General features: G+C 55.2%; 2 protein-coding genes across 6 annotated transcripts in view; both read left to right on the forward strand.

Annotated features, from left to right (window-relative positions):
* The window catches only part of CDK18 (cyclin dependent kinase 18), a 36,154-nt gene extending 33,270 nt beyond the window's left edge, over positions 1–2,884 (forward strand). For all 4 annotated transcript variants that reach the window (XM_031043864.2, XM_031043863.2, XM_031043861.2 and 1 more), the window contains exon 16: positions 241–2,884. In XM_031043864.2, coding sequence (XP_030899724.1) covers positions 241–275 — 35 coding nt within the window. In that variant the 3' untranslated portion in view covers positions 276–2,884. The remainder of the gene's footprint in view (positions 1–240) is intronic.
* Positions 2,885–7,612: 4,728 nt separating this feature from the next.
* MFSD4A (major facilitator superfamily domain containing 4A) lies at positions 7,613–24,956 on the forward strand. Of its 2 annotated transcripts, none has more exons than XM_031043859.2 (10): positions 7,613–7,827; positions 13,433–13,631; positions 13,719–13,958; positions 18,147–18,315; positions 19,559–19,674; positions 20,582–20,755; positions 22,360–22,507; positions 22,769–22,839; positions 23,025–23,145; positions 23,808–24,956. In XM_031043859.2, the coding sequence occupies exons 1-10, from the start codon at positions 7,820–7,822 to the stop codon at positions 23,870–23,872; spliced, it is 1,311 nt and encodes a 436-aa protein (XP_030899719.1). In that variant the 5' UTR covers positions 7,613–7,819; the 3' UTR covers positions 23,873–24,956. The 2 variants fall into 2 exon arrangements, with proteins under 2 accessions (XP_030899719.1, XP_033925792.1); XM_034069901.1 differs by lacking the exon at positions 7,613–7,827 and adding an exon at positions 8,509–8,788.
* The last annotated feature ends 165 nt before the right edge of the window (positions 24,957–25,121 follow it).

Below are 25,121 nucleotides of genomic sequence, written 5' to 3' on the forward strand. Positions count from 1 at the left end.
CTGGGGTTGATCTCAGTGGGTCCCACATAGGAAAAAGCCAAACCTCCTCCTGCTTCCTGCTTTAGTACATAAATCACCCCTGGGGCATCCTTGCTTGTCATTTACCACGGTACCAAAGTCACATCTCTGTGTCCTGAGACACCGCTCCCTCCTCCAGGACTGATGTGGGCTCATCACCTCCTCTGCAAAGTGCTGCTCCCCCTCTGACCCCTCTGACCCATCTTTCTCTCTCTTCCTCAGCCCGAGGGAAGAACAGGAGGCAGAGTATATTTTAAACCTGGATCTCGTGTTCCCCTCGTCACCATGGAGATCAGAGCACTGAGAAAGGAGACGCAGCTCCCTCCCGACCCACCGCACAATTACTGACTCCAGCAGGACGATGCTGAAGCGCCCTTGGCCTTAGGCTCTCCCCTGCCTGTCCCCACCACCACAGCCCCTAATAGCTGCTGTTGAGGGTCCTGTTGCCTTTCTCCCCTCTTGTTGTCGTGTTACCTGCACGTGAAGCACAAAACCCAGGGCAGCCCTTCCTTATTTGCCCTTGCCTCTCTAAAATCCCTTTTTCTCTCCCCATCTTTTGTACCTGAATCCTGACTAGGATGGAGCAGCTGGGAGGAGGGGGTTCCCACTGCTTCCCCCAACATCTCCCCTTCCTTGCCTCCATCGTGTTTCCAAATTCACCCAGCTGGATGCTCCCCAGGGATGTCCTGAGCTGTGAGAGCAAGGCCTGGCTTATCCTGCCTGGGGAGCAGATACCTGGTGGTGGGGCTGTGCAGAAGTGGAGCCTGATGTTGGTGCTGTGCTGCCTCCAAGGCCTTCATCCAGCCCTTCCCAAGCACCGATGGAGCAGCCCCGTCCTCCTCTCGGATCCTGCACCCCACCACCCTCTGCCAGCGTCACGAGGGGCAGGACACGGCTCCCAGCCAGCATCTCCCCCATGCTGAGCATCCTCTGCACAGCAGCGTGTTGCACACACCCACCTCAGTGCGGCTCTACCCAGAGGAAGGGGGGAGAGGTGCCAAACCTCCCACAGCTCAGCTGTGGGGACCAGAAATAGACCCGCAGAGAAGCAAAGCCTCCCTCAAACCTCTCTGCCTGGCCTCTATGTTTGCAGCCAGCACCAGATCGCACCAGCCCTGACTGGGACTGATGCTGTGTGACCGGGATGTGCGCTGAGGAATGAACGTGCTCTGCTGGCCAAGGACTGCTCCTGGTGTGTTTTCCCCTCTGTACTTCAGGAACGTGCCAAATCCACCCCGAGTGAAGAGGTCCCTGCTGCACCTCTCCCCCACAGCCCACAAACAGCCTCAAACGTCTGCGAGTGTGTGAGCGTTGTCTCCCCACTGTATGATATCCACAGCCCTTTATGGCTGTCTCGGCTCACTGGTCCTCTCCCCCCCTCCATCCTCCAGCCGTGGATGTGGACAGGACACTGGGGACTTGGCAGGTGCTGTGACCATCACCTGGCGCTGGGACTGGCAGGACATGCTGATGTCTTCATCCCTCATGCTCTCCCAGGGGAGCAAGGGCTGTTTCCTGCTCTGCTCCTCTTGTTTGTTCTGTGATCCTTGGAAAATGCAGAGTGTGAGGATAAACGTGGAGACCCTGGAGGTCCCCAAAGCTTCTGGGGCGGCTCCTCCCTGTGCCAGTGCTTGCTGCGCCCTCTGAGCCCCCCCCCCGGTCCAACCAAAGCTGTTCATTCGGGTTTGTCCTAGACAAGCATCCAGACGTCTGCATTGTTTGAGGTTTGCCCATCCCTGCTCCGTTCCTCTCGCGCTGTGTCCAGCACAGAGCAGGCTGAATAGTTCATTAATTGTTTCCAGTTGATAGGGAAGAGCATGAGCAGCCACCAGTGATGCACTTCACCCCATGGCAGGGGAGTGACTGCCTGGTGCCTGCACCCGGCTCCTGCTCCATGGGGCTTTGCAGTGGGGAGGCTCACAAAGGGAGGAGGAAGCCTCAACCCTCCCGTTGTCATCTTTTCTTTCACAAAGGCATCTTACACAGGAATCTCCTTGGCATGGCAGGGTCTGCAGGGCAGACACACACTTCCCAGGGCAGCTCCCAGCAGGAACGAGCTCAGCAGACAGGCTCACAGACACAGCATCCTCTGTGCGGGTCCATGGGGTGAAGAGTGCTGATGTGCCCGGGGAGTACAGCCCCTGCCGTGCTTTGTGGGCAGGGAGAGCAGGAACCCCCTCCCCACACCCTGGAGGAGCTCATCCTGGATGTCTGACCTGTCTCTGTGTGCATTGCTTGCTTGGCATTGTCATCCCCATGCACGGAGATTGCCTCTTGCTGGGGCTGTCACAGTGGGAGGATGGGGGCACAGCACAGCCCAGCACCACCTGGTGCAGGCTCAGCTCTCCCCGCAGGAGAGAGAGATTCCTTTGGAAGGTCAGGGTCACCTCCAGAGCGGAAAGCCCTAGCAATGACCATGCAGACAGACCTGCCTTGCCTGGGATCAGATAGGAAAGCCCAAGAGCCTCTCAGCTGCTGTTTATTCTTTAGTAGCCTTTGCCTTTCCCCATACAAAGGAAACACTAATATTTATTAGCCCGGTGAGCTACTGACAGCCCAAATACAAGATAACCCCTTTTGTTGAGTGGGTATTTGATTCCTGTGTGTCAATATTTGGTGTCCCACCGAGTAAGAGTTGATCTCCCAAGCTCCTGTTGCCACTGCCCTGGCTCATGCAGGGCCCTTGAGGACCATGGGTCTGACAGGGATTGTGATGGGGATCTCTTGGACTAAGGAAGTAATAACCCCTGTGCTGGGCACTGCAAGTGCTGCCAGGAGGATGGAGCCAGGAGGGGCCGGGCTCTGCTCCCAAGGAACAAGGGATGGGACAAGAGGAAACGGCCTCAAGCTGCACCAGGGCAGGTTTAGATGGAGCTGAGGAACAATTCCTGCCCCACAGGGTGCTCAGGCATTGGAACAGGCTGCCCAGGGCAGGGCTGCAGGCACCAGCCCTGCAAGTGCTCACACAGCATGGAGACAAGGCCTCAGTGCCATGGGTTAGGGGTGGCCTTAGCAGGGCTGGGAATGGTTGGACTGGATGAGCTGGAAGGGCTTTTCCAACCCATTTGATTCTGTGATGCTCCCGTCTCAGAACCCCTGAGCTCTGCCCCCCCTGCTTGCAAAGGGAGCAAACGTGGTGGGGCTGCGATGCCCTCGCTCCCTGCCTGCTCCAGCAGCTCATCCCATGCAGGCTTTCTAAGCTGGATGCTTAGAGCAGCATTAATGAAGATGCTGGGAATGGCTGTGGCTCTCCAGCATTTCTTTCATTCCATGGGTTCTCCCATCCTGGAGCTTTGACAAAAGAAAACTGTTGTTTTGTCTTTCCAGACATTTTTCTTGCAAACACAGGGTTTTGTTCCCGGTTCTGGTGGAAAATGGAGGTTTTGGCTGGTCCCTCAGGAAAGGCCCTGTTCTGTCTCCTCTCCAGCTGATAGCTAGCTAAAGAAATGTAAGTAATGGCACGTGTAAAGCAAGGTCAGTGTTACAGGACAACAATAAAGAGGCAGAGCTGTTTAATCTCACCCTCTCCATGCACGCATGCACACGCCTTTCCTGGCCAATGCAGTGCCAGATCTATTTAAGACTTTACATAGCAAAACCACATCGTATCTTGGAGACTAGGGACAAAATAAGTGGATTTTTTCCTTTCCCTTTACACATGACGAGAGAGAAATAATGAAAGCCATTGGAAGGCTGTTTTCCCAAGCTCACATGTCCTGGTTTGGGAATCTGCCTGGCTCTATGGAGCCCAACTCCACTTCCACCAGTGTGCATCTGGTGTCCCGCATGGAGCTGGCTCAGAGCATGGAGCTGGTGGTGGAGCAGGTCCTGCCGGGGCTATCAGGGCTTGATCCTGAAATCCACAAGGTTGGAAGTGGTGTGGTCTCACTGCCTGTCCCTATGTGCTCCATTGGATGTCCCCTTTGTGCTTCCCACTGTTGTGTCTGGGCACGAACACCGTGATACCCACTCTGTGGAGCCTTCACTGCCTTCTTCTTCCATCCTCAGCATCACGCTTGTCCTGCAGCAGGAATAGCAGATCCGAGCAGCCGGGATGCACATACTGTGAATGTTCTCTGGTGTGATCCATTTGCAGAATACCAATAATATATTTAAGTAGTGTTGGACAAACGGAAGATGCGTTTTAAAAAGAAATGATTTTAAAGATTTATTCCAAAAGAAGCAATGATTTTATATATATATATAGAGAGAGAGAGGAAGGTTTTTCTGGAATAAATGGAAAGGTACAAAAAATGTTAAAAAAAGAATAAAAGATTGTATCCATCTCTCGATCTTGTGTCTGAATGTTTTCTATTTCAACTTTTGTATTTCAGATGTGACCTGGACTGTTTTGTGGATGTGCTTATTTTATTGCTGAGGCTTCTATTCCACTTGTGTTGTGAATGCTCCGAGGCCAAGACTGGACAATAAACTTCACTGAATTCAGGACAGTTCTGTGCAGGATTTAATTTCTCTCTTTTCTCTTCTCTTTTGGTAGGAGCAGGAGCTGCTTTGGGGCTGAATGTCAGCTCGGTCGCACTGATGGCCCAGGCTGTGCGTCCCTTGCGGGGCTCCAGAGCGGTGAGTTGCTCCGTGCTGAGCAAAGAAACCCCAGGCACAATGCACAAGGACTTTCCCACTCCCTGACCTTGGCAGGGGGCTGAAGCACAAGACCTCAGGAGCTTGTGTGCAATAGGAAAAGGTTCCTGTGGTCCCTCACGCAGATCCTAAGGCCCTGAGCAAATATTGCCATAAGGCTATCGGGTAAATAGAGCACGGAGCTGTGACCTGCCCAGCCCGTTGCAAAGCAACTGAAGGGCAGAGCTGGGGAAGGGACAGGGCAACCAAGCTCCCCACAGCTCTGGCAGCTGAAAGCCTCCCCCAGGACAGAGCTGCTCAGCACAGCAGTGCCCTTACATGGTCCCATGCTCTGGTCCATCAGTGCTGCAGAGGCTGCAGCCACACGGACCTGGGAAGAGCCAGAGGTGGGATTATGGGGGCACCTGTGGGATGTCTGGGACCAGAGCCATGGTGTGAGCCCACGGATGATGGGAAGGGGCCATGCCCTTCACCCCCTGCCCTGCTGCACCTCGGCCGTGCCCAACCTGCCTGAGCCACGTCCAGGCCCTGGCATGGGCAGGTCCCTGGGAAGGACCTGTTTGCCAAACCAGTTCCTCCATCTGCCACTCTCATTCCTCCAGTCTCACTGGGGCGGTGGCCAGTGCCAGGACCAGGGAATGCACCCAGTGTCCCAGCACCCATGGAATCCCAGCCTGGTTTGTGTTGGAAGAGACCCATCACACCCTGTTCTATCCCTAAAGTCCTGCCCAGGGATCCAGCCAGTGCCCAGGTGTTCCCTGCTGCCCAGATAGCTGTGACCTCCCTGCTCCATGTCCCTCCATGCTCACAAGGATGCTCAAGCCAGGCCTCTGATTGCTCTCCCGGTCTCCCAGTGTATCTGCAAAGCAGGGATGATACCAGCAGCCCTACATGGGGTGGTTTGTGTGTTGTTAAATTACAGGTCCAGGTGGGGAAGCTCAGCCTGGTCATGTCCATTGCAGCCCACCCTCCTCTGCAGCAGTTTTAGTGCAGTAAAGGAGGAAGCACATTGACTCCAGCTCAGCCCGAGTGGGTGGTAGGAAAACGTGTAGGTGAGTGCTTCCTCCTCTTAGACAAGTGTTACAGGATCTGAACCAAGCCAACATCTCAGGCTGGTGTTTGACCTAGAAGTGGAGCCAAGCTTTCCACATCTCACAGGGTGTTCTCAAACTCTTGACTCCAAAACAACATGAGGTGAACACCTCTCTTGTGCAGCCCAGCCCATTCGTGCTGGGTTGTTGAGCTTCTTCCACGCAGCCTCAGCCCATATGGAGAGCTGACCCTGTGCTGTAAGAAGCATCACGTCTTGCCTCAGTAAGGTTCAGTGATTCAGGGTGCTTATTTACTTATCTGCCCAAACTTGGTGCTGGGTTTGGGGATTGAGTTGGAGCTGTTGAAAAGCATCAGTGCTCCTGTCCCCAAATGCACGCACAGCTCCTCAGCCCTTCACCCCAGCTCGGGGCATCACTGGGATGATGTGTTGGGATTTCTGAGGGTGTCAGCCTGCATGTGCCATTTGTGGTCTCGTGGGGAGAGAAGGAAACTCTTTGACAGTATCTCGGCCCTTGGCAGGAAACCTGGAGAGGGGCTTTGGCCAAGGGGAATGGCTTTAACCGGCCAACCCAAACCAGGCTGGGATTCAGTGTTAGAGAAGTAATTGCTCCACTGGCTGCAAGGATTAAACCTGCCCCAGGAGCATGCGAGGACACGGGCAGCAAAGGGAAGGTGTTCCTGGAGGTGGGATGGCTGTGATGGACGCAGCGGGTGATGCTGCCGCCCGCAGTCGCGCTGTGCCTTCATTCAGGAGCTCGCTGTGCAGCAGGCGCAGGAATGTGGGTGTTTAATTCATTGCAAGTATAACCTTGATTTCAGTTTGGAAAACAGCCTCAAGTGCCTCCTCGTGAAGCTAATTCGGGTATTGCCTATCCTAGTCCTGTGGCTTGCATCTCTATGAGGTGCCTCTGAGGAGCTGCGCTCCAGTGCGTGGAGCCGGAAAGGATCGGTGTGTTCTCATGCTGACGAACCCACCTACGCTCTGGTTCTTATTTGCAAGCAGATCTCTGCAGGGTTTGTGTTATTCCTGATAAAATGGCTGATATTCCTGGAAGGAAGAGTGCTGATTAGGCCATGGAATAGCAAAACAGGGTCAGCTCTTGTAGCTGGAGTAGGGGCTGTGCTACCATCTGTAACACAGGCTGTACTACCATCTGTAACCTCTGGTGCCTGGATGCTGCCTTTTCACCTGGCAGTGGATGCAGTAAACCTGCAAAGGTGGGCGAAGTGTTGCTCAGCCATTTTATGGTTGGGGAAGTCAAGGTCCAGAGAGCTGATGCTATTAAGTGCTGGTGATGCAAGAAGGGAAGCCAGGAGCAGGGTGCAGGTCGCCTGACTCCCTGCCTGGTAAAGGGGGAACCAAGTCTGAGATCAAGAATGTGGTCCAGGGGAACCAGTTAAACCCATGTCAACCTTCTTCTTGGAGCATGGCTCTTGGTGTGTGGATCTGCTGTTTCATCAGGTAACTCCATGCACAAGGAGATATATGGACAAGGAGGGTCGGGAGATGACTCTCCCAGCAGTGCTTTGATGGAAAGGCTTTCCTGTCATAATCCTGCCTCCCTTGTGCTGTTGTGTCCCCATTTATGGATGGGGATAATGAGGGATTCTGCAGTGGTGTGACCTCTGGAAGCTGGTTATTGCCTGGCAGGGAGAGCCAGAGGCCATGGCTCCCAGGCCATGGGTCAGCCTCTCCCTCCCCTCCATCAGGCTGTTAAGGGAGATGCTTTATCACGTCATGATACAACCCAGTTTCCGGCCATGCTGGTGACTCACTCCATGTCCGTGGTTCATTCCTTTCTGACCCTCAATTTCCTCATCAGTAAACCAGATCAACAACATTACCCTAGCCCTGCACCAGCTGAGCTGGTCTTTTGATTGCTTAATGGCTCCAGGTGCCCCACAGGTGCTGCACATTAGGGCAGTCAGGGCTTTGTTGCCCACCACCAGCCCTGTGCTGTTCCCCACAGTTCACTTTGGTGGTGGAAGAGGATATGATTCTGCTCCTTTTACGATGGGAAGACTCCAGTGGATACCACAGACAGGGAGGAACAAGGACTCGGATGCGATTCGGATTAGCTAAACATTAAGCTATGGCCAGGTGGAAATGAGCACCTGCAGCCTGGAGCAGCATTCCTGAGGTCACAGGATGTGTGAGTACGTGTGCAAGGTCCCTGGCACTGCCATGGGAGGAGAGGTGGTGCGCAGGCCTGCAGCCAGCCCTGAGCCATCGATTCTGCTTTGCCTGGAAAGAGTGTTCTAAAAATTGCCTTAGTCTTTCCTAGCTAAAGTAGGTGAAATATTTATAAACCCAGCCTCTAGAGGAGACCTTTTGCGTAAGCATCAACTGCTCCGGCTTCCGAACAGGCACCCCCATCCCCCCTGAGCCATCTTCTGCTTCTCGGCCACAGAAGGGGCAACTTTAATTGCGTTTGTCTGGAACGCCTGAGCCTATTTACGGGTACGGGAGACCGCAGAGACGGTCACAGCAGCAGGAGCAAAGGGATTTGGGGGCTTCCTTCCTTGGCTGTGCTCGGCTGTGGCCGGAGCGTGGTGTCCGTGTGGACGGCGGGGGGGAGGGGGGGGTACAGACCCCTATAGGGGTCCTGGGAGTACCGGGGTGGGGGCAGTCCGGATGCTCTCGGTCCCCGGAGGGATGCGCTGGGACGGGGATGCTCCGGGGCTGAACGGGGAGCTCGGGGGGGCTCCGCCCGGCCCCGGGAGGCGGCGGCGGTCCCCGGTCCCGGAGGCGGAGCCAGCGCCCGGCGGCACCGCGGGCTCCGGAGCCACATCCTGCAAGGGAGGAGCGGGGCCGGGAGCGGAGCCGGGAGCGGGGCCGGGCGGCGCGGGAGCCGCATCGCCGTGGCCGCCCCGCGCCGCCGCCCAGGATGTGGTGGGACGAGCGGGTGTCGGCGCGGTTCCGCAGGAACCTGCAGCCCACCCTCACCTACTGGAGCGTCTTCTTCAGCTTCGGGCTCTGCATCGCCTTCCTAGGGCCCACGCTGCTGGACCTGCGCTGCCAGACACAGAGCTCCCTCTCCCAGATCACTTGGGTCTTCTTCTCGCAGCAGTTCTGCCTCCTGCTCGGCAGCTGCCTCGGAGGGGTCTTCAAGAGGACGTAAGGCGCCTCCCGCAGACCCCCCCTTCCCCTTCCCGAGGCTTCGCCTCCCCCCCCGCATCCCTCCATTGGGTTGCCGTGGCTGAGCCGGGATGCTGCGGTCCGCGTGGGAAAACCCGAGTTGGAGCGGGAGGGGAGGGAAAACTGCCCCTGGGATGCGGGGCTGGAGCCGTGCTCCCCGCTCCCGCATGGTCCCGTACCCCGCAGAGGAGCCACCGGTTCCCCCGGAGCTCAGCGTGGGGGGAGCCTCGGTGAAGTTCCAACCAGAACTTCCCCGAGGGGATTTGCCTTAAACCGGTTTTTGATCACGGCAGTGTCATTGGAAGCCGGTTTTAACAGCCTCGGTGTCGGGGATCGAGGCACTGCCGTGCTCCCTGGGACCAAACACGAGGCAAGATGCGAGTGGCCCTCGTGGTCCCACTGCTGGGATCCAGCTGCGCACTCCATGGGCCAGCGTGAAACACGGGCAGGGATTTGTTCAGGATGTGTTTTAAGTCCCACACAGAGGCTCAATCCTGACGATGGCCAAACAGGCGTTTGATTTGCGGCTTGATGACGACTGAGCTTCAGCTGCTTATTTACCTTGTCCCTAGTTCTTCGGGCAGTGATGTAACGTGCGAGCTCGGGGTGTCTCTGGGGTACACGTCGTGTGTGTGTTTATCAGGGAGAAAAGGGGGGAATTTTGCATGAAGCCTTCACTGTAAAATGCCGATTAAAGGTGGTGAATTGTGGCTGATGAACATGGCTTTAGAGCACCTGTTACATTGCTAGCCCTGGTACATTGAACCCCAGTCTGGACAGAGCCTGGGGGTTCATGGAGCACCTCCTGGTCGGGCTGTGCCAGGAGAGGTGGCTGCATGGGAATGGGGACAGCACGTGGGAACCTTGCCCTGGGTCTGACACGGATCTGAGGCTTCCGAGTGCCTCTGCCAGCCCTTGCTCTGTTCACGTGTGGTTGAAGGAGCAAATGCACGATTGTTTCCTGCTCTCTGCTTCCTCCCTGGTGCTCTCACCCTCACCCAGCCGGTTCCAGGCACCCCAATGGGGCTTTGTGCTCAGAGACTCCTCAACTTTGAGCTCTGGGGAGAAGTGTGTTTGCTGCTTGTACCAAGACGCACTTGTGATCCCGGCCTCCAGAGCAAGGGGCTTTGGCAAAGTGGCTGCGAGCCTCCCTGCAGAGCAGCAGCCAGGCAGGAGGGCATGGTTTGGGTAATGGTAGCTTGTGAGCACCATGGTACTCAGAGCAGTGTGATGTACAGAGTGTGGGTCTGGGTGAGGATATTAACTGGTCAGAATGAGCATCTCCTCTCGGGGGATGGACCCATCGAGCTGTCCTGTTGTGGGTTTCTACTTCTGAGCCACGCTGCAGGCTTATAAATCAAAGCCTGCCAGGCAGGGAGGAGTGCTGGACAGGCTGTGTTTTCCAGTTAGGAGGTGGATAGCTGCTGGTAGAGGATCCCAATGCCTTGCCTGCCTGCAGGCTGGCCGAGCCAAGGTCTGGCTGCAAGCTGTGCTTCATTTCTGATGCCTGAGGAGCGTAGGCTTTGCTGCCTGCTTGTGATTAAAGGCTGTGCTGGTCTGAGCTGGCTGCTCCGAGTGATGGACTCCACGCTGTGGCAGTGGATTCTGCAGCACAAATGGGTGGTGGGACCTAAATAATGACCTGGTTCCTCTCAGCAGAGAAGCTGCTGAAGGCTGGGCTGTAGTCTCTGTGCTCTCAGCCCTGCTGGAGTCCTGGAGCACTGGGAGGATGGAGCATAATGATGGCATCCGTCCCTTCCGTAACTGGGCACGAGCTCCGGCATTCCCTCTGTGCGGGATTCCAAGGAAGAGCAAAGTTTGCCATTGTGCCTTTCCCTCAGTGGTGTGGAAATGGGATGGGTGCTTGTGCTGGAGACCCAGGTTTGCTGCTTGCTCCCTTCCCTGGCTTAGCAGGGAGCTATGGGAAGCTCTGCTCCCTATGGAGCTGCAGGACCCATTGAAGCTGAGGTTCCCATAGGACTGCTCCTCTCTGATAACTCCTGCTTGGGGTTTGCAGGGTGGTAATGACAAACTCTGCTTCGGAACACAGCTTTACAGAGGGTGCTTGCATGGTCCATGCTGGGAGCTGCTGGGATGGGACCCTTTTGCCCCTCTTCCTTTCACCATTACCCAGGCACACATCGCAGGATATGGCCCTGCCATTCTCCCTGCTCTCTCCCTGCCCTCCAGAAGCCCATCCTCTGAAGGTTCCTGCTGGAGCACATGGCTGGTGCATGCAGGACACTGCTCACTGCAAGTGACAGCAAAGCCTTTTGTATCAGAGAGCAGAGGGCACAGTGACTTGAGCATGAGCTCCTCTGCTGGGGCAGCGCTACCTGAGCCCCGGCAGTGCTTCCTGCTGGGGACCTGGAGGCAGATGTGGGATAATCCATGCAGCTGCCTTCATCCCTGTCCTCGCTCCATCCCCTCAGGGCTCTGGGGTTTTAATGATCAGTTTTGCAAGTCTGAATTAGCCTGATTAGCATTCTTCTTCTTGATCTGAGCCACTTAGAAAACGCTCCCTGGGGTGGGGGAAAAACACACTTGAAGTCAAAGAGTTCCTGCTGCAACAGGAACACCAAGGGGGGGTTCTATGCGCTGCGTGGGAAGCAGAGAGGGGGCTTTGCTGACTATAGGATAGCATTAACCATCCTAATCCTATAGGGATCAGGCTAGAACTTTTGCAGGGAGCTGCAGAGCTTCCCTCCAGCCTTATGACGGAGCCAGGGCATGCTCTGTGTGATCCCAGAGTCCATGACATTCCAAGTTTTATATCACCAGGGGTTCAGCCCCGCTCTGAACGTCACGGGGTACCTCACTGGAGGATGCTTAAAGAGCTGGTTGCTGGGTGCTGAGCAGTGTCCTGCAACTGCATCTTGGGGCTCTGGCATGGAAGGCAGTGGTTTCTTGGTCCCATTAATGCCAGAGGCAGGGAAGGGGCCGCAGGGTTGTGGCATCTTATTGATGTCCTATGACTGGAGCAGGGATTTCTGCTCGTCGGGGAGGAGTGAGGTGATGCTTTTTAAGGACATAACTTGCAATTAATGTTTAGCTCTGGTGGTGGATGCGCTCCCTTAGCCGTGCACAAACGGTGCTGTGGTTGCTTTGCTGGGGCTGCAGAAGAGATGAGGGATTGCTGGGATACCCTGGGGGATGTTTCCCTATCCCTCCCAGCCTTGGATTCCCCCATTGCTTGTGTCTCTGCCCCTCTCCCCACTGCTGTACCCCAGAGAGTGCTCAACGCTGCTTCTCCAGGCTCAGAGCTGCTTCTCTCCCATTTGCTGGCTGGTTTTCCTGCCGTGACTGTGCACATCTCACTTCACTCCCTCCCTCATCCCTCCCCCAGGAATCCCACGCTGGTTCCCCGTTTTGCTGTCAGAGGGAGATGAGGCCTTGCAGCTGTACAAAGCATTGGCTTCTCCAGTGTGGACTGGGAGATGCAAGCACCCAGCAGGGCTCTGGTGCGGGCAGGGCAGAAGGAGGTGGGAGACCTGCCCTTGGCCTGGTTTTCTCCCGGATGCTGTTGTAAGCAATGAGCAGGATGTGGAGGGATAAATCCCTGCGGGGCTGCAGATGAGCAAGGGCTGTGCACAAACACAGGGATGTGCCAAGGGCAGGAGGGTTGGCACCAGCCACTGAGGCTCTGCTGCACCTCCAGCCGGTGCCTCCATGGAGCCTCTTTGGGCAGAGCAAGGCGATGTGGGTGTTAGCGGGGAGATGAGGGTGCTTTGCTCATGGGTTATGTGTCCATGCTGAGGACAGGCAGCTGTGTCCCACATCCCCAACTTATTATGGGAATGGGCTTCTCCCAGGGTCCGGAGCCGGCGCTGGGGCAGTGTCTGTGCTGCTTCTCTGCTGACTTCAGTCCCATCTTTCTGGTTGTTTCAGTGCTCACTGTCTGGTCCCTGTTTCCTTCCTTCCTTCCTGCCTTTCCACTTGGCAGCTCGGGAGCAGCGCGGTGCCAGCCCCGGCGCCTGCTCCATGGCTCGGCTCGCACCGGGAGCAGGCGCGGGCAGGGCTGTGCTGCTGCCAGCCTTGGGGGGCCGGGTACCAGCGGCACCTCTGCCACACAGCCCCGGGGCTTCTCCAACGGGTGGGAAACCACTGCCTGCACCGGGAATGGCAGTGGTGCTGTGGGAGAGGAGGATGCTGCCAGCACAGGGATGGTGCAGGGCATGGGGAGGGAGCCTCAGTGGTTCCTTGTGGGGCAGGATGGCACCTGAGGGCAGGTTTGGGGTGACAGTGATGCAGATGCTCTGCTGGGAGCTGTGATTGCCCAGCAGCTCTCATGCCTGCTCATGTGATACAGATCAATGTCCCTTTCCCATGCCCAGATCTGCCCAGGTAACAACGGGAGGCTGTGGGGGTTATTCTGCAGAACAGGGGTTTGAAGGGTGCAAAATGTGTCTCTTTGAGGTGTCACTGTCCCCACAGGACATAGCTGTGGCTGTGATGTGGAGACACGGGGGTGCAGGGTGTGTAGCATCTCCTTGCATGCACTGGAACTGAGTCAAGTTGGAGCTACAGCCTCTGGGCACATCTGCTAATGCCTACCCTGACCTGGGGCTGTGGGGTGGGTGCTGCTTTCATGTGCTAATCCCGTCCTGTCTTTCCCTGTTTCAGGTTGTCTCAGTCCTTGTTTGCACTCTTTGCCTCGTCCTTGGCAATCTCCTTGGTCTTTGCCATCATCCCCCTGTGCCACAATGTGGTGGTCCTGGCTGTGGTCATGGCTGTGGCAGGGCTGGCCATGGGCTGCATCGACACCATCTCCAACATGCAGCTGGTCAAGATCTACCAGAAGGACTCTGCCATCTTCCTGCAGGTGAGCAGGGAGCCCTCATCCCCCCCGGCTGAGGAAGAGGAGCAGTCCCCCCCCCCCGGCTTTACCTCCATGTCCCATCTCTCGCAGGCCCTTCACTTCTTCGTGGGCTTTGGGGCGCTGCTGAGCCCCCTCATTGCTGACCCTTTCCTCTCGGACACCAACTGCATCCTCTCCAACTCCACGGCCAACGCCTCCAGCAACCTCCCTCACATCCGCAAGTCCCTGGTCCCGCATCACCCAGGGAACCTGTCCCATTATGACCTGCCCATGAAGGGCATGGTGGTCACACGTGTCTCCTACGCCTTCTGGATCATGGCCCTCATCAATGTAAGTGCCTGAGCTGGTGCTGGGGACATCCCTGATTTTTGGCTTTGGAGGTTGCTGTGGTGTTTGGGGCGTGTTGGTGCCCATTAGATGGGTCCCAATGGGAGGTGGGGGTGAGGATGATGGACATCCTAATGGTGAGGATGGTTGTGCTGGGAGCAAGTTGTACCTCCAGCATCCCCCAGGCAGGAGGTGCACCACAAAGAGCCACATGCTCAGCCTGGGGAGGAGCTCTATGGGGCTGACTCAGTGGGAGGTCATTTGCACTGATATTAATAGCAAAGTGCCATTGATGAACAGAGTTATGGGGCCAAAAACTCAATGGAGGTGTCTCTGCCTATGTGCTGGTACCCTGGTGGTTTGTGGCAGATGCAGAAGCCCTGTGCCCCTTCCTTTGTGAGTGAGATGGTTTTTGTCCTCTTCCTTTGTCCCAGAGCTGCTCTTCTGCTGTTGCCCTGTTCCTTACACCCCAGTGAGCATCCAAATCCCAGCGTGGTTCAATAGGGCTGGTCCCTTGCTGGGCTGTGCCTGTCCCACTGAGGCTGAGCTGCTGCTGTCACTTCCCCAGTGGCAGGAGCCCCATGTGTGTAACCGTCCGCATGGATCTGGAGCAATGACACCGGATCACGTTGTTGCAGTGGTGCTGTTGGTGCCAGGAGTGATGCTGAGGGCAGCGCTGCTGATGGGGTCCCCCCAGTGAGCCCAGCCCTTGCTCTATAATCAGCCAGGCGGGTGCTGGAATGGGCTCCTTTGCACAGTACCAAAGGGAGCAGTCCCTGCCCAGGAGGAGGAGGCAGCTTTAATCACCTGGAGTGTGCCAGGGGAGCCGTGCTTTTAATTACACCGGAGCCTTCTCTCTTGTGCCAGTCAATGCTGAGCAAGCTGATGGGTTCAGAGCTGCTTCGGATGCAGTGATGAGGCTGCCAGACCCCCCTGCTCTGTTCCCAGCAGTGTCCCAGGGATGGGCAGTGCTGGGGTCGCCATCCCTGGAAGTGTTCACAGCCCATGTGGACGAGGCCCTCGGTGCTGTGGGTTAACGGTGGCCTTGCTGGGAGGCTGATGGGTGTTGGGATGAGGGCTGGGAAACAAGCACCAGAGGAGCGTGGAGCCCCTGAACGTGTCCTCTTGGCAAAGCCTTTCCCAAAGCCTGGCTGAGGGAGCTGACTTGATCCTTGTTAGAGCTGAATAACCCATCCCACAGCCCGGAGGCGCTGGGAGCAGCTCAGCTCAGGGCTGCTGCCCCTTCCTTAGGCTGTAAACGTCAGAGAAAGAGGGGGATGATTTAAACCCCCAGGGAAACAGATGGAAGGAGGGAGCTGTAGGAATAGGAACCAGGAGCAGCAGCTTGGTTATGAAATGGTCAGAGCCCCCGTTCCAGCCCGGTTTTCCCAGGGCTCTGTGTATTCTGACAAGACACCAGCTGAAATGATTCATTTCCATGTCTTGCTTTGTTTAAAGTGGAAACGTCTCAGTTTGGCATCGCTGCAGCGGGTAAAGCTGACGGAAGCGTTGTTTTGATGTGATTGAGGCAAAACGGTTTTGCTTTAGTGCCATGAAGTGATTGAGCATTATCAAAATGAAGAGCTGGGACTTCTCCTGGCCAAAACCTTTCATTCTGAAGAGCAGATTTTGGGGTTTTCATCCAGATTTGGAATATAAATGTAGTTTTCAAATCCAGTTTTCCCACAGAACGGAAATTTCATCATCCAGCCCGTTCCAAGGGGCTGGAAATGAGGAAAATGTTCCTCCGAGAGAGCCGTGTTTGTCCGGAAGGTGGTTTCCCAGGGGAAGTGTGGGATACTCCATTGTGCTTAGGTTGCTTAAAAGTAGCCTGGACACAATAGCAGGGAACAGCCCCATGCTCCTGGGGGGAGAGACCAAAATAGAAGGGGGAGGGAAGGAGCCTGGGTGATACCCAGGCTGCGCTGCGTGAGGCAGCAACTGCTTGAGCTTATAATAATGGGATAATGCTGGGATGCTCCTCATCCCCCTTGGAAAAAGAAAATCCTTCCACTGAAAATGGTGAGGCAGAGGAAGCCCAAAGCAAATGGTTCTTGTAGCAAAACCTCTGCCTGCTCAAAGGGGTGGGCACAGGATCCCAGCCTGGCTTGGGCTGAAGGGACCTTAAAGCTCCAACCCCTTCCACTGGAGCAGCTGCTCCAAGCCCCTGTGTCCAACCTGGCCTTGAGCACTGCCAGGGATGGGGCAGCCACAGCTTCTCTGGGCACCCTGTGCCAGCGCCTCAGCACCCTCACAGGGAACAGCTTCTGCCTCAGAGCTCAGCTCAGTCTCCCCTCGGGCAGGTTCAAGCCATTCCCCTTGGCCTGTCCCTACAGGCCCTTGTCCCAAGCCCCTCTCCAGGTTTCCTGCAGCCCCTTTAGGCACTGGAGCTGCTCTCAGGTCTCCCCTTCAGGAGTCTTCTCCTCTCCAGGCTGCCCCAGCCCAGCTCTTTGCCTTGTCCCAGGCAGCCAAGAGAAGTGGTGCTGCCCTGGATCTGGTGAGGTTGGATAAAGGAAAAGGGGCTTTGGTGCCATTGCTTTAGAGATGAGGATGTGGGGAGCATGTATAAGCCTGTCCTTTGAGTGGGAATTGCAGGGGTCTGGAGCTGGGGCCCTTTTCTGAGTGCTCCATAAGGCTGGAAGGGCTCAGGGATGTTATCATGGCCCAGGCCCCCTGCATGGGGATATATTTTTGCCAGATCTGCAATTTGGAAGAATAAAACCAGGTCCTGCCCTCCGGAAGGATTGGAACTATCAAGCAAATGCCTTTCTCTTCCATGGGACCGAACTCACTGTTCCTATTCCCATTGTTCCCAGAACAATGAAGTCCTCAAAAATGAATTCAGGCAAGAGGGGCGGGATGGGGTGGGGGGGGGGTTAGGGAATTCTCCATACATTTAAATGGTGCCCTGAGCCAACAAAAAGCAGGAAATTTGGAGCTGGGGCTCCCACTTGCTCACAGGCATGGAGAAAACAAGCGCTGGGCGGCCGCAGGGTGAGCTCTCCCTTAGGATTTCCTGGCTTTCTCCCACGCCTTGCTGCAGGATAAACTTGGCTGTGATGGGAAGACATGACAATGGGCTCCAGTGGCTTCCCTCTGCTGTTCCTCCCCCCAGAATAGGGAAGTTCCCTTGCTGTAAGGCCCCACTGGGCTGTGGGGGTGCTCGGGGTGCAGGGGGTGATGCTGCGGTGCTGCTGTGATGGATCCAGCCCTGAGGCCAGTCCAGGTCCCTCGGTACCAAGAGGCTGTTTGCAGCTGTGGGGCTGCTGCTGTTGGCCTGGGAACAACAAGCTCATCTCTTAGGAGATGCTGAGCAACCTCTGCTAATGGCTGGAGATGGGTAGAGCAGGTCTTGGGCCTGCTGCTTCTTCCCTCACACAGGGTTGCAGGTGCAGGTCCCCTGCTCTCCACAGGCAAAAGCTGCTTCGTTGTTGTGTTCTCTGGGCAGATGCTTGGAAACCAGAACACTCGGTGCTGAAGGACTGGTACGGTGCTTCGTGAGGGTTGTATTTAGGTGCCTTCTGTTGCAGTGTCCCCATTCCTAGGTGAATTGTTCCCATCCCACTGGACCCTCAGGAGATGTGTCCATCATGTTTCACAGCAGGAGTCTTTGCTCTCAGCTTGTCTTCATTTATCCTTTCCCCTTTCTTACCAGCTCTCCCAACAAACCCCCATCCCTCCTGCAGTAGCTCCTTACCCCACTGCTGCCCTGTCCTTGCTCTTGGAGGTTAATCCAGGCACAAGGAATGGTTTGAGTTGAAAGGGACCTTAAAGCTCCTCCAGCTCCAACCCCTGCCACGGGCAGGGACCCCTTCCACTGGAGCAGCTGCTCCAAGCCCCTGTGTCCAACCTGGCCTTGAGCACTGCCAGGGATGGGGCAGCCACAGCTTCTCTGGGCACCCTGTGCCAGCGCCTCAGCACCCTCCCAGGGAACAGCTTCTGCCTAAGAGCTCAGCTCAGTCTCCCCTCCTTTATCTCCATACAGGAGCTGCTCCAGCCCCTGAGCATCTCTGTGGCCTCCTTGCTCCAACAGCTCCATGTCCATGTGCTGGGGCTCCCAGAGCCACACGTGTGAGCGGAGTAGAGGGGTGCCCATTGCAGGTGCTCAGTGCAGTGCCTACAATGCTGCTGGGGGGGAGCTGAGCTCTGCGGTGCTGAGCGGTGCTGAGCTGCCCCTCTCTGTCCCCCCAGCTGCCCGTGCCCATCGCCGTGTTCTTCCTGCTGTACAAGGAGCGGATGGTGCCGTGCTTCAGCAGCAGCAGCCACCCGCTGCTCTCTGCCGACGAGCTGGCCATGGAGACGCGCCCGGCAGACAAGGACGAGCTCAGCACCACCGTGCAGCGGCCGCAAGGGGCAGGAGGTGAGCGGGGATGGCTCCAGTTCCCCTCTGGTTAGGTGGGACTATGACCCCTGCACCGGGGTCCTGCTGCTGGGGCTCAGTGGAAGTTGTGCCCCTTGGTCTCCCTGCTGGGTGCAAGTGTGATGGTGCAGATGGATCAGTGTGAAAGGCACAGGGACAGTGGCTCTGCTCGGGGGAGAACTTAAACCCCAGCAATAGTTTGCTCTTGACCTTGTGACTGCCCCTGTTCTGGGGGCAAGAACGTTGTTCTTTGCTGCCCAACAGAAACCTGTCGCAGGAGACGCATGGTTTAGGGCTGTCAGAAGCAGCGGCTTTACCTGAAGGGGAATTTTAGGGAATGCTTGCAGGTTAGAGATGTGTTGAGGTGCTGCAGGGAAGGATCACGGGTGTCCCTGACATGTGGGTTCTCTGCTGTCTGGTAGGGTTGTGCTCATCTGATAGCATTTCCCGTAGCTGAGACACTGATGGTTCCTTTCCTCAACCCCGCTGCCCTTTCCATAAAACCCATTGGAGCTTCACATTCTTCAGATCTCAGTCTTCCTCTTAGAAGCCGTTGGGATGAATCCTTTGGGAAGCAGGAATAGGCTGCATGGGGAATGCTGCTGTCTTTGACAGACACATCCGTGCTGGCAGAACCCCTCCTTCCCCATACGAGTAGTGAGGATTTCATCTTTGCCACTCAGGAGCATCTCACCCGCACAGGACACACCCCGGAGTGGGGCAATACAAATGGGAGAGTCGGGAATTCCAGGGGTCCTGAGCCCCGGCTTTGCTCTGTTCCAAGGGGGTGACTCGAGCTCTGCATCCTCCCTCTCTTTCCCACAGTTGGCTTGGTTGGGTGTAAATAGCATTTAGACGAGGAACAGCTACATGTAAATAGCATTTAGCCCTGTGCAGTGCTGCCGAGGACCAGGGGCTCTGAGCACGGGTGCTATGGGCAGGTGGGTTTGTTTCTGTTGGCCATAAGAGCACCATGGAGCTGCACAAGCAGCTGCAGAAAGGAGCACAAACCCCGGAGAGCGAGGATCCCAACCTATGGCCCGTAACCAAGCCCATCTTCCTTGGGGTAGGTAAAGGCAGAGGCAGTGCCAGCAGAGGTTAGCAGCACTCCACTGTTGTCCATGGTCCTCTATGAGTCTCTGTCATGCAGCTGAGCACAAACCGAACCCCCACCGTGGGCTGGCAAGCACCCAGCCCCAGGGGGATGTTCCAGCTAAGTTTGCTTTGCATTGTTTCTCACCAGGTCATGATGACTTATTTAGCTGCTGCCAAAGCAAAAACTTCAGAGGGGCTTCTTACACCTACTTCGCAGTCCACATCACTGGGGCTCTTGTTCTCTTCATGACTGATGGGATTGTGGTGAGTTCAGCTGATAGAGGGATCTTCTCTGAGCAAAGCTCTGTGGCTTTCTTCCTTCCCAACCACTTAGAACAGCCCACAAAGCTAATGCCAGTCAGGCTGATAAGTACCCCGCTTCTTGGGAGGGTTTTGTGGCTTCTCCTGTGTTCCGGGCTCTGTGTTGGTGCAGCTAGGGTGCTGCTAACCCAACCGGTTCAGGGTTGTGATGGTGTCTGCTTGTACGCAGGGCAGGTCTCTTCTCAGGTCAGCCAAGAGGCAGAACAGCTTCCTTTTAGTTCATGACAAACGTGGCTCTTTGTTCTGTGGGTGTCCTGAGCCCTCCAACCCGAGCTGAGAGCACGTGGGGATGGTGCGGGCTTGGCAGTGGCCCTGGCTGGGTGCACCGTGTGGAGCACTCCTGTCCGGGTGAGCAGGATGCTGGCAAGATGCTGCTCTTTGTCTTTCCCCAGCTTCAGCTCATGGTAAACACTGCTGGGTCTTACCAGGGCATTAAACAGGGTCTGGAAGAGGAACGGGGTTACACACAGTAGCTGTCAGACACAGGCACTCTGCAGGGCTTCCATCATCAAGGTGATCAACTCCAGGTTCTTAATGTGGTGTGCTTGAGAGCGCACAGTTCCAAACGGACGAGGCAGCCCCTAGAGACGAGAGCATCTCTACAGGGAAGAGCTGAGCATGCGTTTTACCCAGTCCTAGTGCGAGTCTTGCCCTTTGGGACAGCTCAAGTCTTGTGTTGTGCTCCTGGTGGAAGTCTGTCTCCAGCTGCCAACCCTTGGGAACAAGGCTCGGTGCGGTTCGGTAGCGCATCCATAGGTGGGCTCTCCAGCAGTGCCACAGCGTTGGGAATAACTGAGGGCAATGCCTGGAGGTCCTCACAGCACCATGACTGCTCTTGTGTTCCCTGCAGGGAGAGTACTCAGGCTTCATTTACAGCTACGCGGTGGAGGAGCCGCTCTCTGTGGTGCACAAAGTGGCCGGGTACCTGCCCAGCCTCTTCTGGGGCTTCATCACGCTGGGCAGGCTCATCTCTATCCCCGTGTCCTACCGGATGAAGCCAGCTACGATGGTCTTCATCAACGTGGTAAGGCTGGGTTTACTGTGGGTCTGATCCTGCTTGCCTCCAACATGCTGCCTGGCTTTGGTGTTGATGGGCAGAGCTAGGGTAAAGCCTTCCTCTGCATGCCTGTAGCTGATGCCAGGGCATGAGGGAGCCAAGGCTTGCTCACCACTTGATTGCATTGCTTTGCTGAGCAATCCTCAGTTAATCTAACCATAGAAAGCACCTCATGAAGTGCCTGCCAAGGTTATTGTACATTCTCTTTGGCCTCTACAGGGGGATTAATGCCCATGTCAGCCATGGGAAAGGGAAGGCAGAGGTCAGTAAATTCTCTACTTGGACTGTAGCAGTTGGCAAAGAAGCCAGTGTGATGGGAAGATGCCTCACTTAACCATACACATTCACTTGGAGGGCAAGGAATCCTTTCAGGATATGTGAGGAAGATGAATGTCAGGATGTGGCAGCCAACAGGGAGGGAGCTGTGCCCATTCATGCTTCTTGCACCCAGAGAGGAACCGAGTGAGAAGGCAGAGAATTTACAGGTTCTTACAAGCACAAGTCCTTTCTGTAGCAGGTCTCAGCTAATATTGCAAAGCCAAGAGCAGCCAAGGGAGTGGGGACAGAACAGGAGCCACAGCTCTCGTGGGGATGCTCCGAATGGTCAGGCTGATGTGCAGACAGGAGGCGAGGCCCCTGCATGGGCACTTAGGGCTTGGATAGCAGCAGATAGAGCTAAATGAACCGGGGTTGGGTTAAAACTGAGGGCAGCTCCCACTGCAGCACACCGGCACTACGTACAGGTGAGCAGGGGATGCCTGCTACTGACCGCATCCCTTGTCCAACCTGCATCCTTGCCCCATTAACAACCCTGAGGGGACAGGACTGCTGCTTTAGCTGCTGCTAATAGGGGGGGAGAAGAGGGAAGAGTCTCCAGCCTTGGCTGGAAGCTGCCTCATGACCCCTTAAAGCCAAGGGTGGCAGCACCATCATTTACCTGCCCCCGAGCCCCTTGTGCTGCTGCGTACAGGGAGGTACAGATGAGCCTTACAGCAAACTGCAGGGGGAATTCAGTGTCCTCAGACCCCACATGGCTCTGTCCATGCCCGCACCCATTCTGGGGGCCTACCAATGAAGAATTAAGGTGCTGGTGCTGTAGAGCTCCCTCTGGTGACTGCCGTGCTGGATGCTGCATTCGGGATGGCTCCGCTGGGCCGAGGCAGGTGTTTAAATGGAGCTGGTTCTTCGGCTTTGCTGCTGTGCCTGGTTTCTGAGTGAATTCATTCCTTAACCTGCTCAAACAGGGCTAGCGGTGATCGAGATGTGATTATTATGGAAGTAGCGGTATTGCTGGGTTTAAAACTGCAGAGAAAAGGTTAGTTTTTCTGCTAGAATCAGCTAGTCTCTACCTAGCGAAGCTGAGACTCGGGTACCACGTTATGGTCTAAAGCCCTGTTATAAAAAGTACCAAATTCTTGCCTTAAAGGCTTTTATTTGTCAGGTTTCTCCAGTTTCTCGGAATGAGATCTTTCTGTCAGCACTTATGTTCCTTTTCCGGACTATTTTCTACATTAAAATCAAGTCTAGGTCCTATTCTTGCTGCTCAGCATTTTCCATCCTCCTGTTCGCAGGTTGGAGTCCTGATAACCTTCCTCCTGCTCCTCATCTTCTCCTACAGCGTCGTCTTCTTGTTCGTGGGGACAGCATCTCTGGGGCTGTTCCTCAGCAGCACCTTCCCCAGCATGTTGGCCTACACCGAGGACATCCTGCAGTACAAAGGTGAGCAGGGACCAGGCACTGGCAGCAGGTAGATAGTCCAGCCCAGAGCCAGCACCTCCTTCCCTCCATCCTCAGGGATGCTGCCTCGGAGGCCTGGAGGAAAGCTCTGGTTCTGAGCAGTGTTTATTCAAGCTGGAGGAGCTTTAAGGTCCCTTCCACCCCAAACCAGTCTGGGATTCTATGATTTGCATGGAGACCCATGGAAGATGTGAGGCCGTCCATGCAGGTTGTGCCAGCATCACCTGTGCTGTTTCTTTGCAGGCTGTGCCACAACCGTGCTGGTGACTGGAGCTGGAATTGGGGAGATGGTGCTGCAGTTACTGGTGGGATCGGTGAGTGTGGACAGGGCACAGCACAAACTGACGGCAGCCTTTACGCAGGAACCTTAGTCCTGGCTTTGGGCAGCTGCTGGGGGAAAGCAGTGCATTACCTGGGAGCTATCAACCAGTAACGCTCTCACCGACTGCTGACTGAGGCAGTTGATGACATCTGCTCCCTTTCCCCCTTTTAATTGCAGATTATACATGATCAGGGCAGCTACAGTTTCCTGGTCTGTGGGATGATCTTTGGAGGCTTGGCCTTTACCTTCTACGCCTTCCTCCTGTTTTTCCACAGGATGTACCCCAAGCCCTCAACAGGTAAGAAAGCCCCAGTGCTCAGCACTGCTTTAGAATGAGAGGAAGAGCAGCACACGCAGCACTCCAGAGCCAGGCTGCAGGGCCTCAGCAAAATGCAAGGAAATGGTTATTTTGCTGCTGCTTCCCGTCCCCTCTTCCTGCTTTGCCTTGCCCACAAAGCCTTGGCAGCCACAGCTCGGGGTTTGCTTGCTTTGCTGGTGGAGAAGCAGGGGATCAAGTAGGACTCACACAGGACCCGTAAGTGCCATGGGCTGGCTGTGTGAGCACTGGGCAGCAGGGACTGCGTGAGCTTCCCCTGTGCTGTTCCCTGGCAGGATCCAGGGAATGAGCGGGTCTGCCATCCAAAGGGAAAAGCCTCACTGATAGGGAATTCTCTTACCTGTGTCCTCAATCTACATATGCTGTGTGTGGTCCCTTTGTAAAAGGTGCTTTGTGTGACAGGCAAACACTTGTCCAGGTTACTGGAAATGGAGGCCTGTCTTAATGGAATGGTTTGGGTTGGAAAGGAGGTTAAAGCTCCTCCAGCTCCAACCCCTTCCACTGGAGCAGCTGCTCCAAACCCCTGTGTCCAACCTGGCCTTGAGCACTGCCAGGGATGGGGCAGCCACAGCTTCTCTCGGCGTTGCTGCTCTTGTGATGCAAACCTGATATCAATGTTGCAGACATGGACGATGCCTCCCCTGACAAAGCAGCAGTGACAGACAACACTGGACAGTACCAGCGCTAAAGCAGCAGCCAAGCCCCAGCCAAGCAATAAACCACCACACAATGAAGCGTTGCTCTTAGGGATGATTTCACATTTAATGACTGAATCATGTAAGTCTTCTGCAATCAAAAGCACACGAGATTGGGTAAGTCAGAATCAAGACAACATCCTAAAACACTGCGTCAAGCTAAGCACAAGCTGCCCCTGTCACACAAACCAAAAGGACCACCAGCATCAGTGTGACCCTTGCATCTGATGGCCGTGTATGGAGGGGTGATGGGAGCAGCTCCTCCTGCCAATGAACCTTCTTTCTTACCAGTTCAGGATGAAGGGGACAGAGGAAAAGGTTCTCTGTCCCATAGGTAAGACTGAGCATCTCCTGGCTTAGACATTGAACAGAAGATGTTTCTTTTGGCCTGTAACATACAGAAGCCCCACCACTTTATAGCACAATACTGGATTGGATTCCTTTTTGTGTAACACTGACTCTAGTATGTGTCACCTCCATGTACACTGCCAAAAGGGAACGCCTACACCATTGGTAGAGCCAGCCCACCAAGTGCACAGCGGTAGCAGGACCTATCTATATTTGCACAGTTGATTCTTCTCTCTCATGCACTATCATCATCAGCCCTGTTCACTAAGACAGTGTCTTATGTAGCATGCTAGGGCCTCTTGATTATTAAAATCATTAGCTTTCTCTTTGGTTTTGAGTCAAGACTGACTTGTGGTTTGTTTTGCTTTCAGTCACTAGTTTAGCTGCTATGGTCGCAGTGTCTTTTAGGGTGGTTTTATTTCTAGCTTCCAGTTGAAGCTTAAACAGAGGTATTTGGGAGCCAGCCTCCAGCTGCTTAATCTGTGCAATACTTATTATCCAGGTGCCTTCTTTAAGGTACTCTCATAGCCCACGCATGACCTATTACAAGCGATGAAGAAAGGACTGGCTTCAGAAGAGTGTAAAGCCCCATCCATCTATTTCTTCAGTGAGTGATTGGACATGTACTTTATGCTTTAACTGCTGTATGTGGGTGTACATATGTACGTGTGTATATAAAGCAGTGTTTAATTAAAGGTGATTGATTGCTAGATTCTCAGCATAATTGGACTTGGATAATTCAGCTCTTTCTGGCCAAGACTATCAGCTGCTACCTAAATCTAACAACTCTTTAACTTACATTTGGTTCCAAGCAGATCTTACCTTCCCAAGCTCCCAGGGGTGGTTCTATAGGGAACAGACTCCTTGGATTGCCTTTGTTAGACCTAAAGCTCA

This window comes from Melopsittacus undulatus, chromosome 16 (assembly GCF_012275295.1).
Source record: "Melopsittacus undulatus isolate bMelUnd1 chromosome 16, bMelUnd1.mat.Z, whole genome shotgun sequence".
Lineage (NCBI taxonomy): Eukaryota > Metazoa > Chordata > Aves > Psittaciformes > Psittaculidae > Melopsittacus > Melopsittacus undulatus.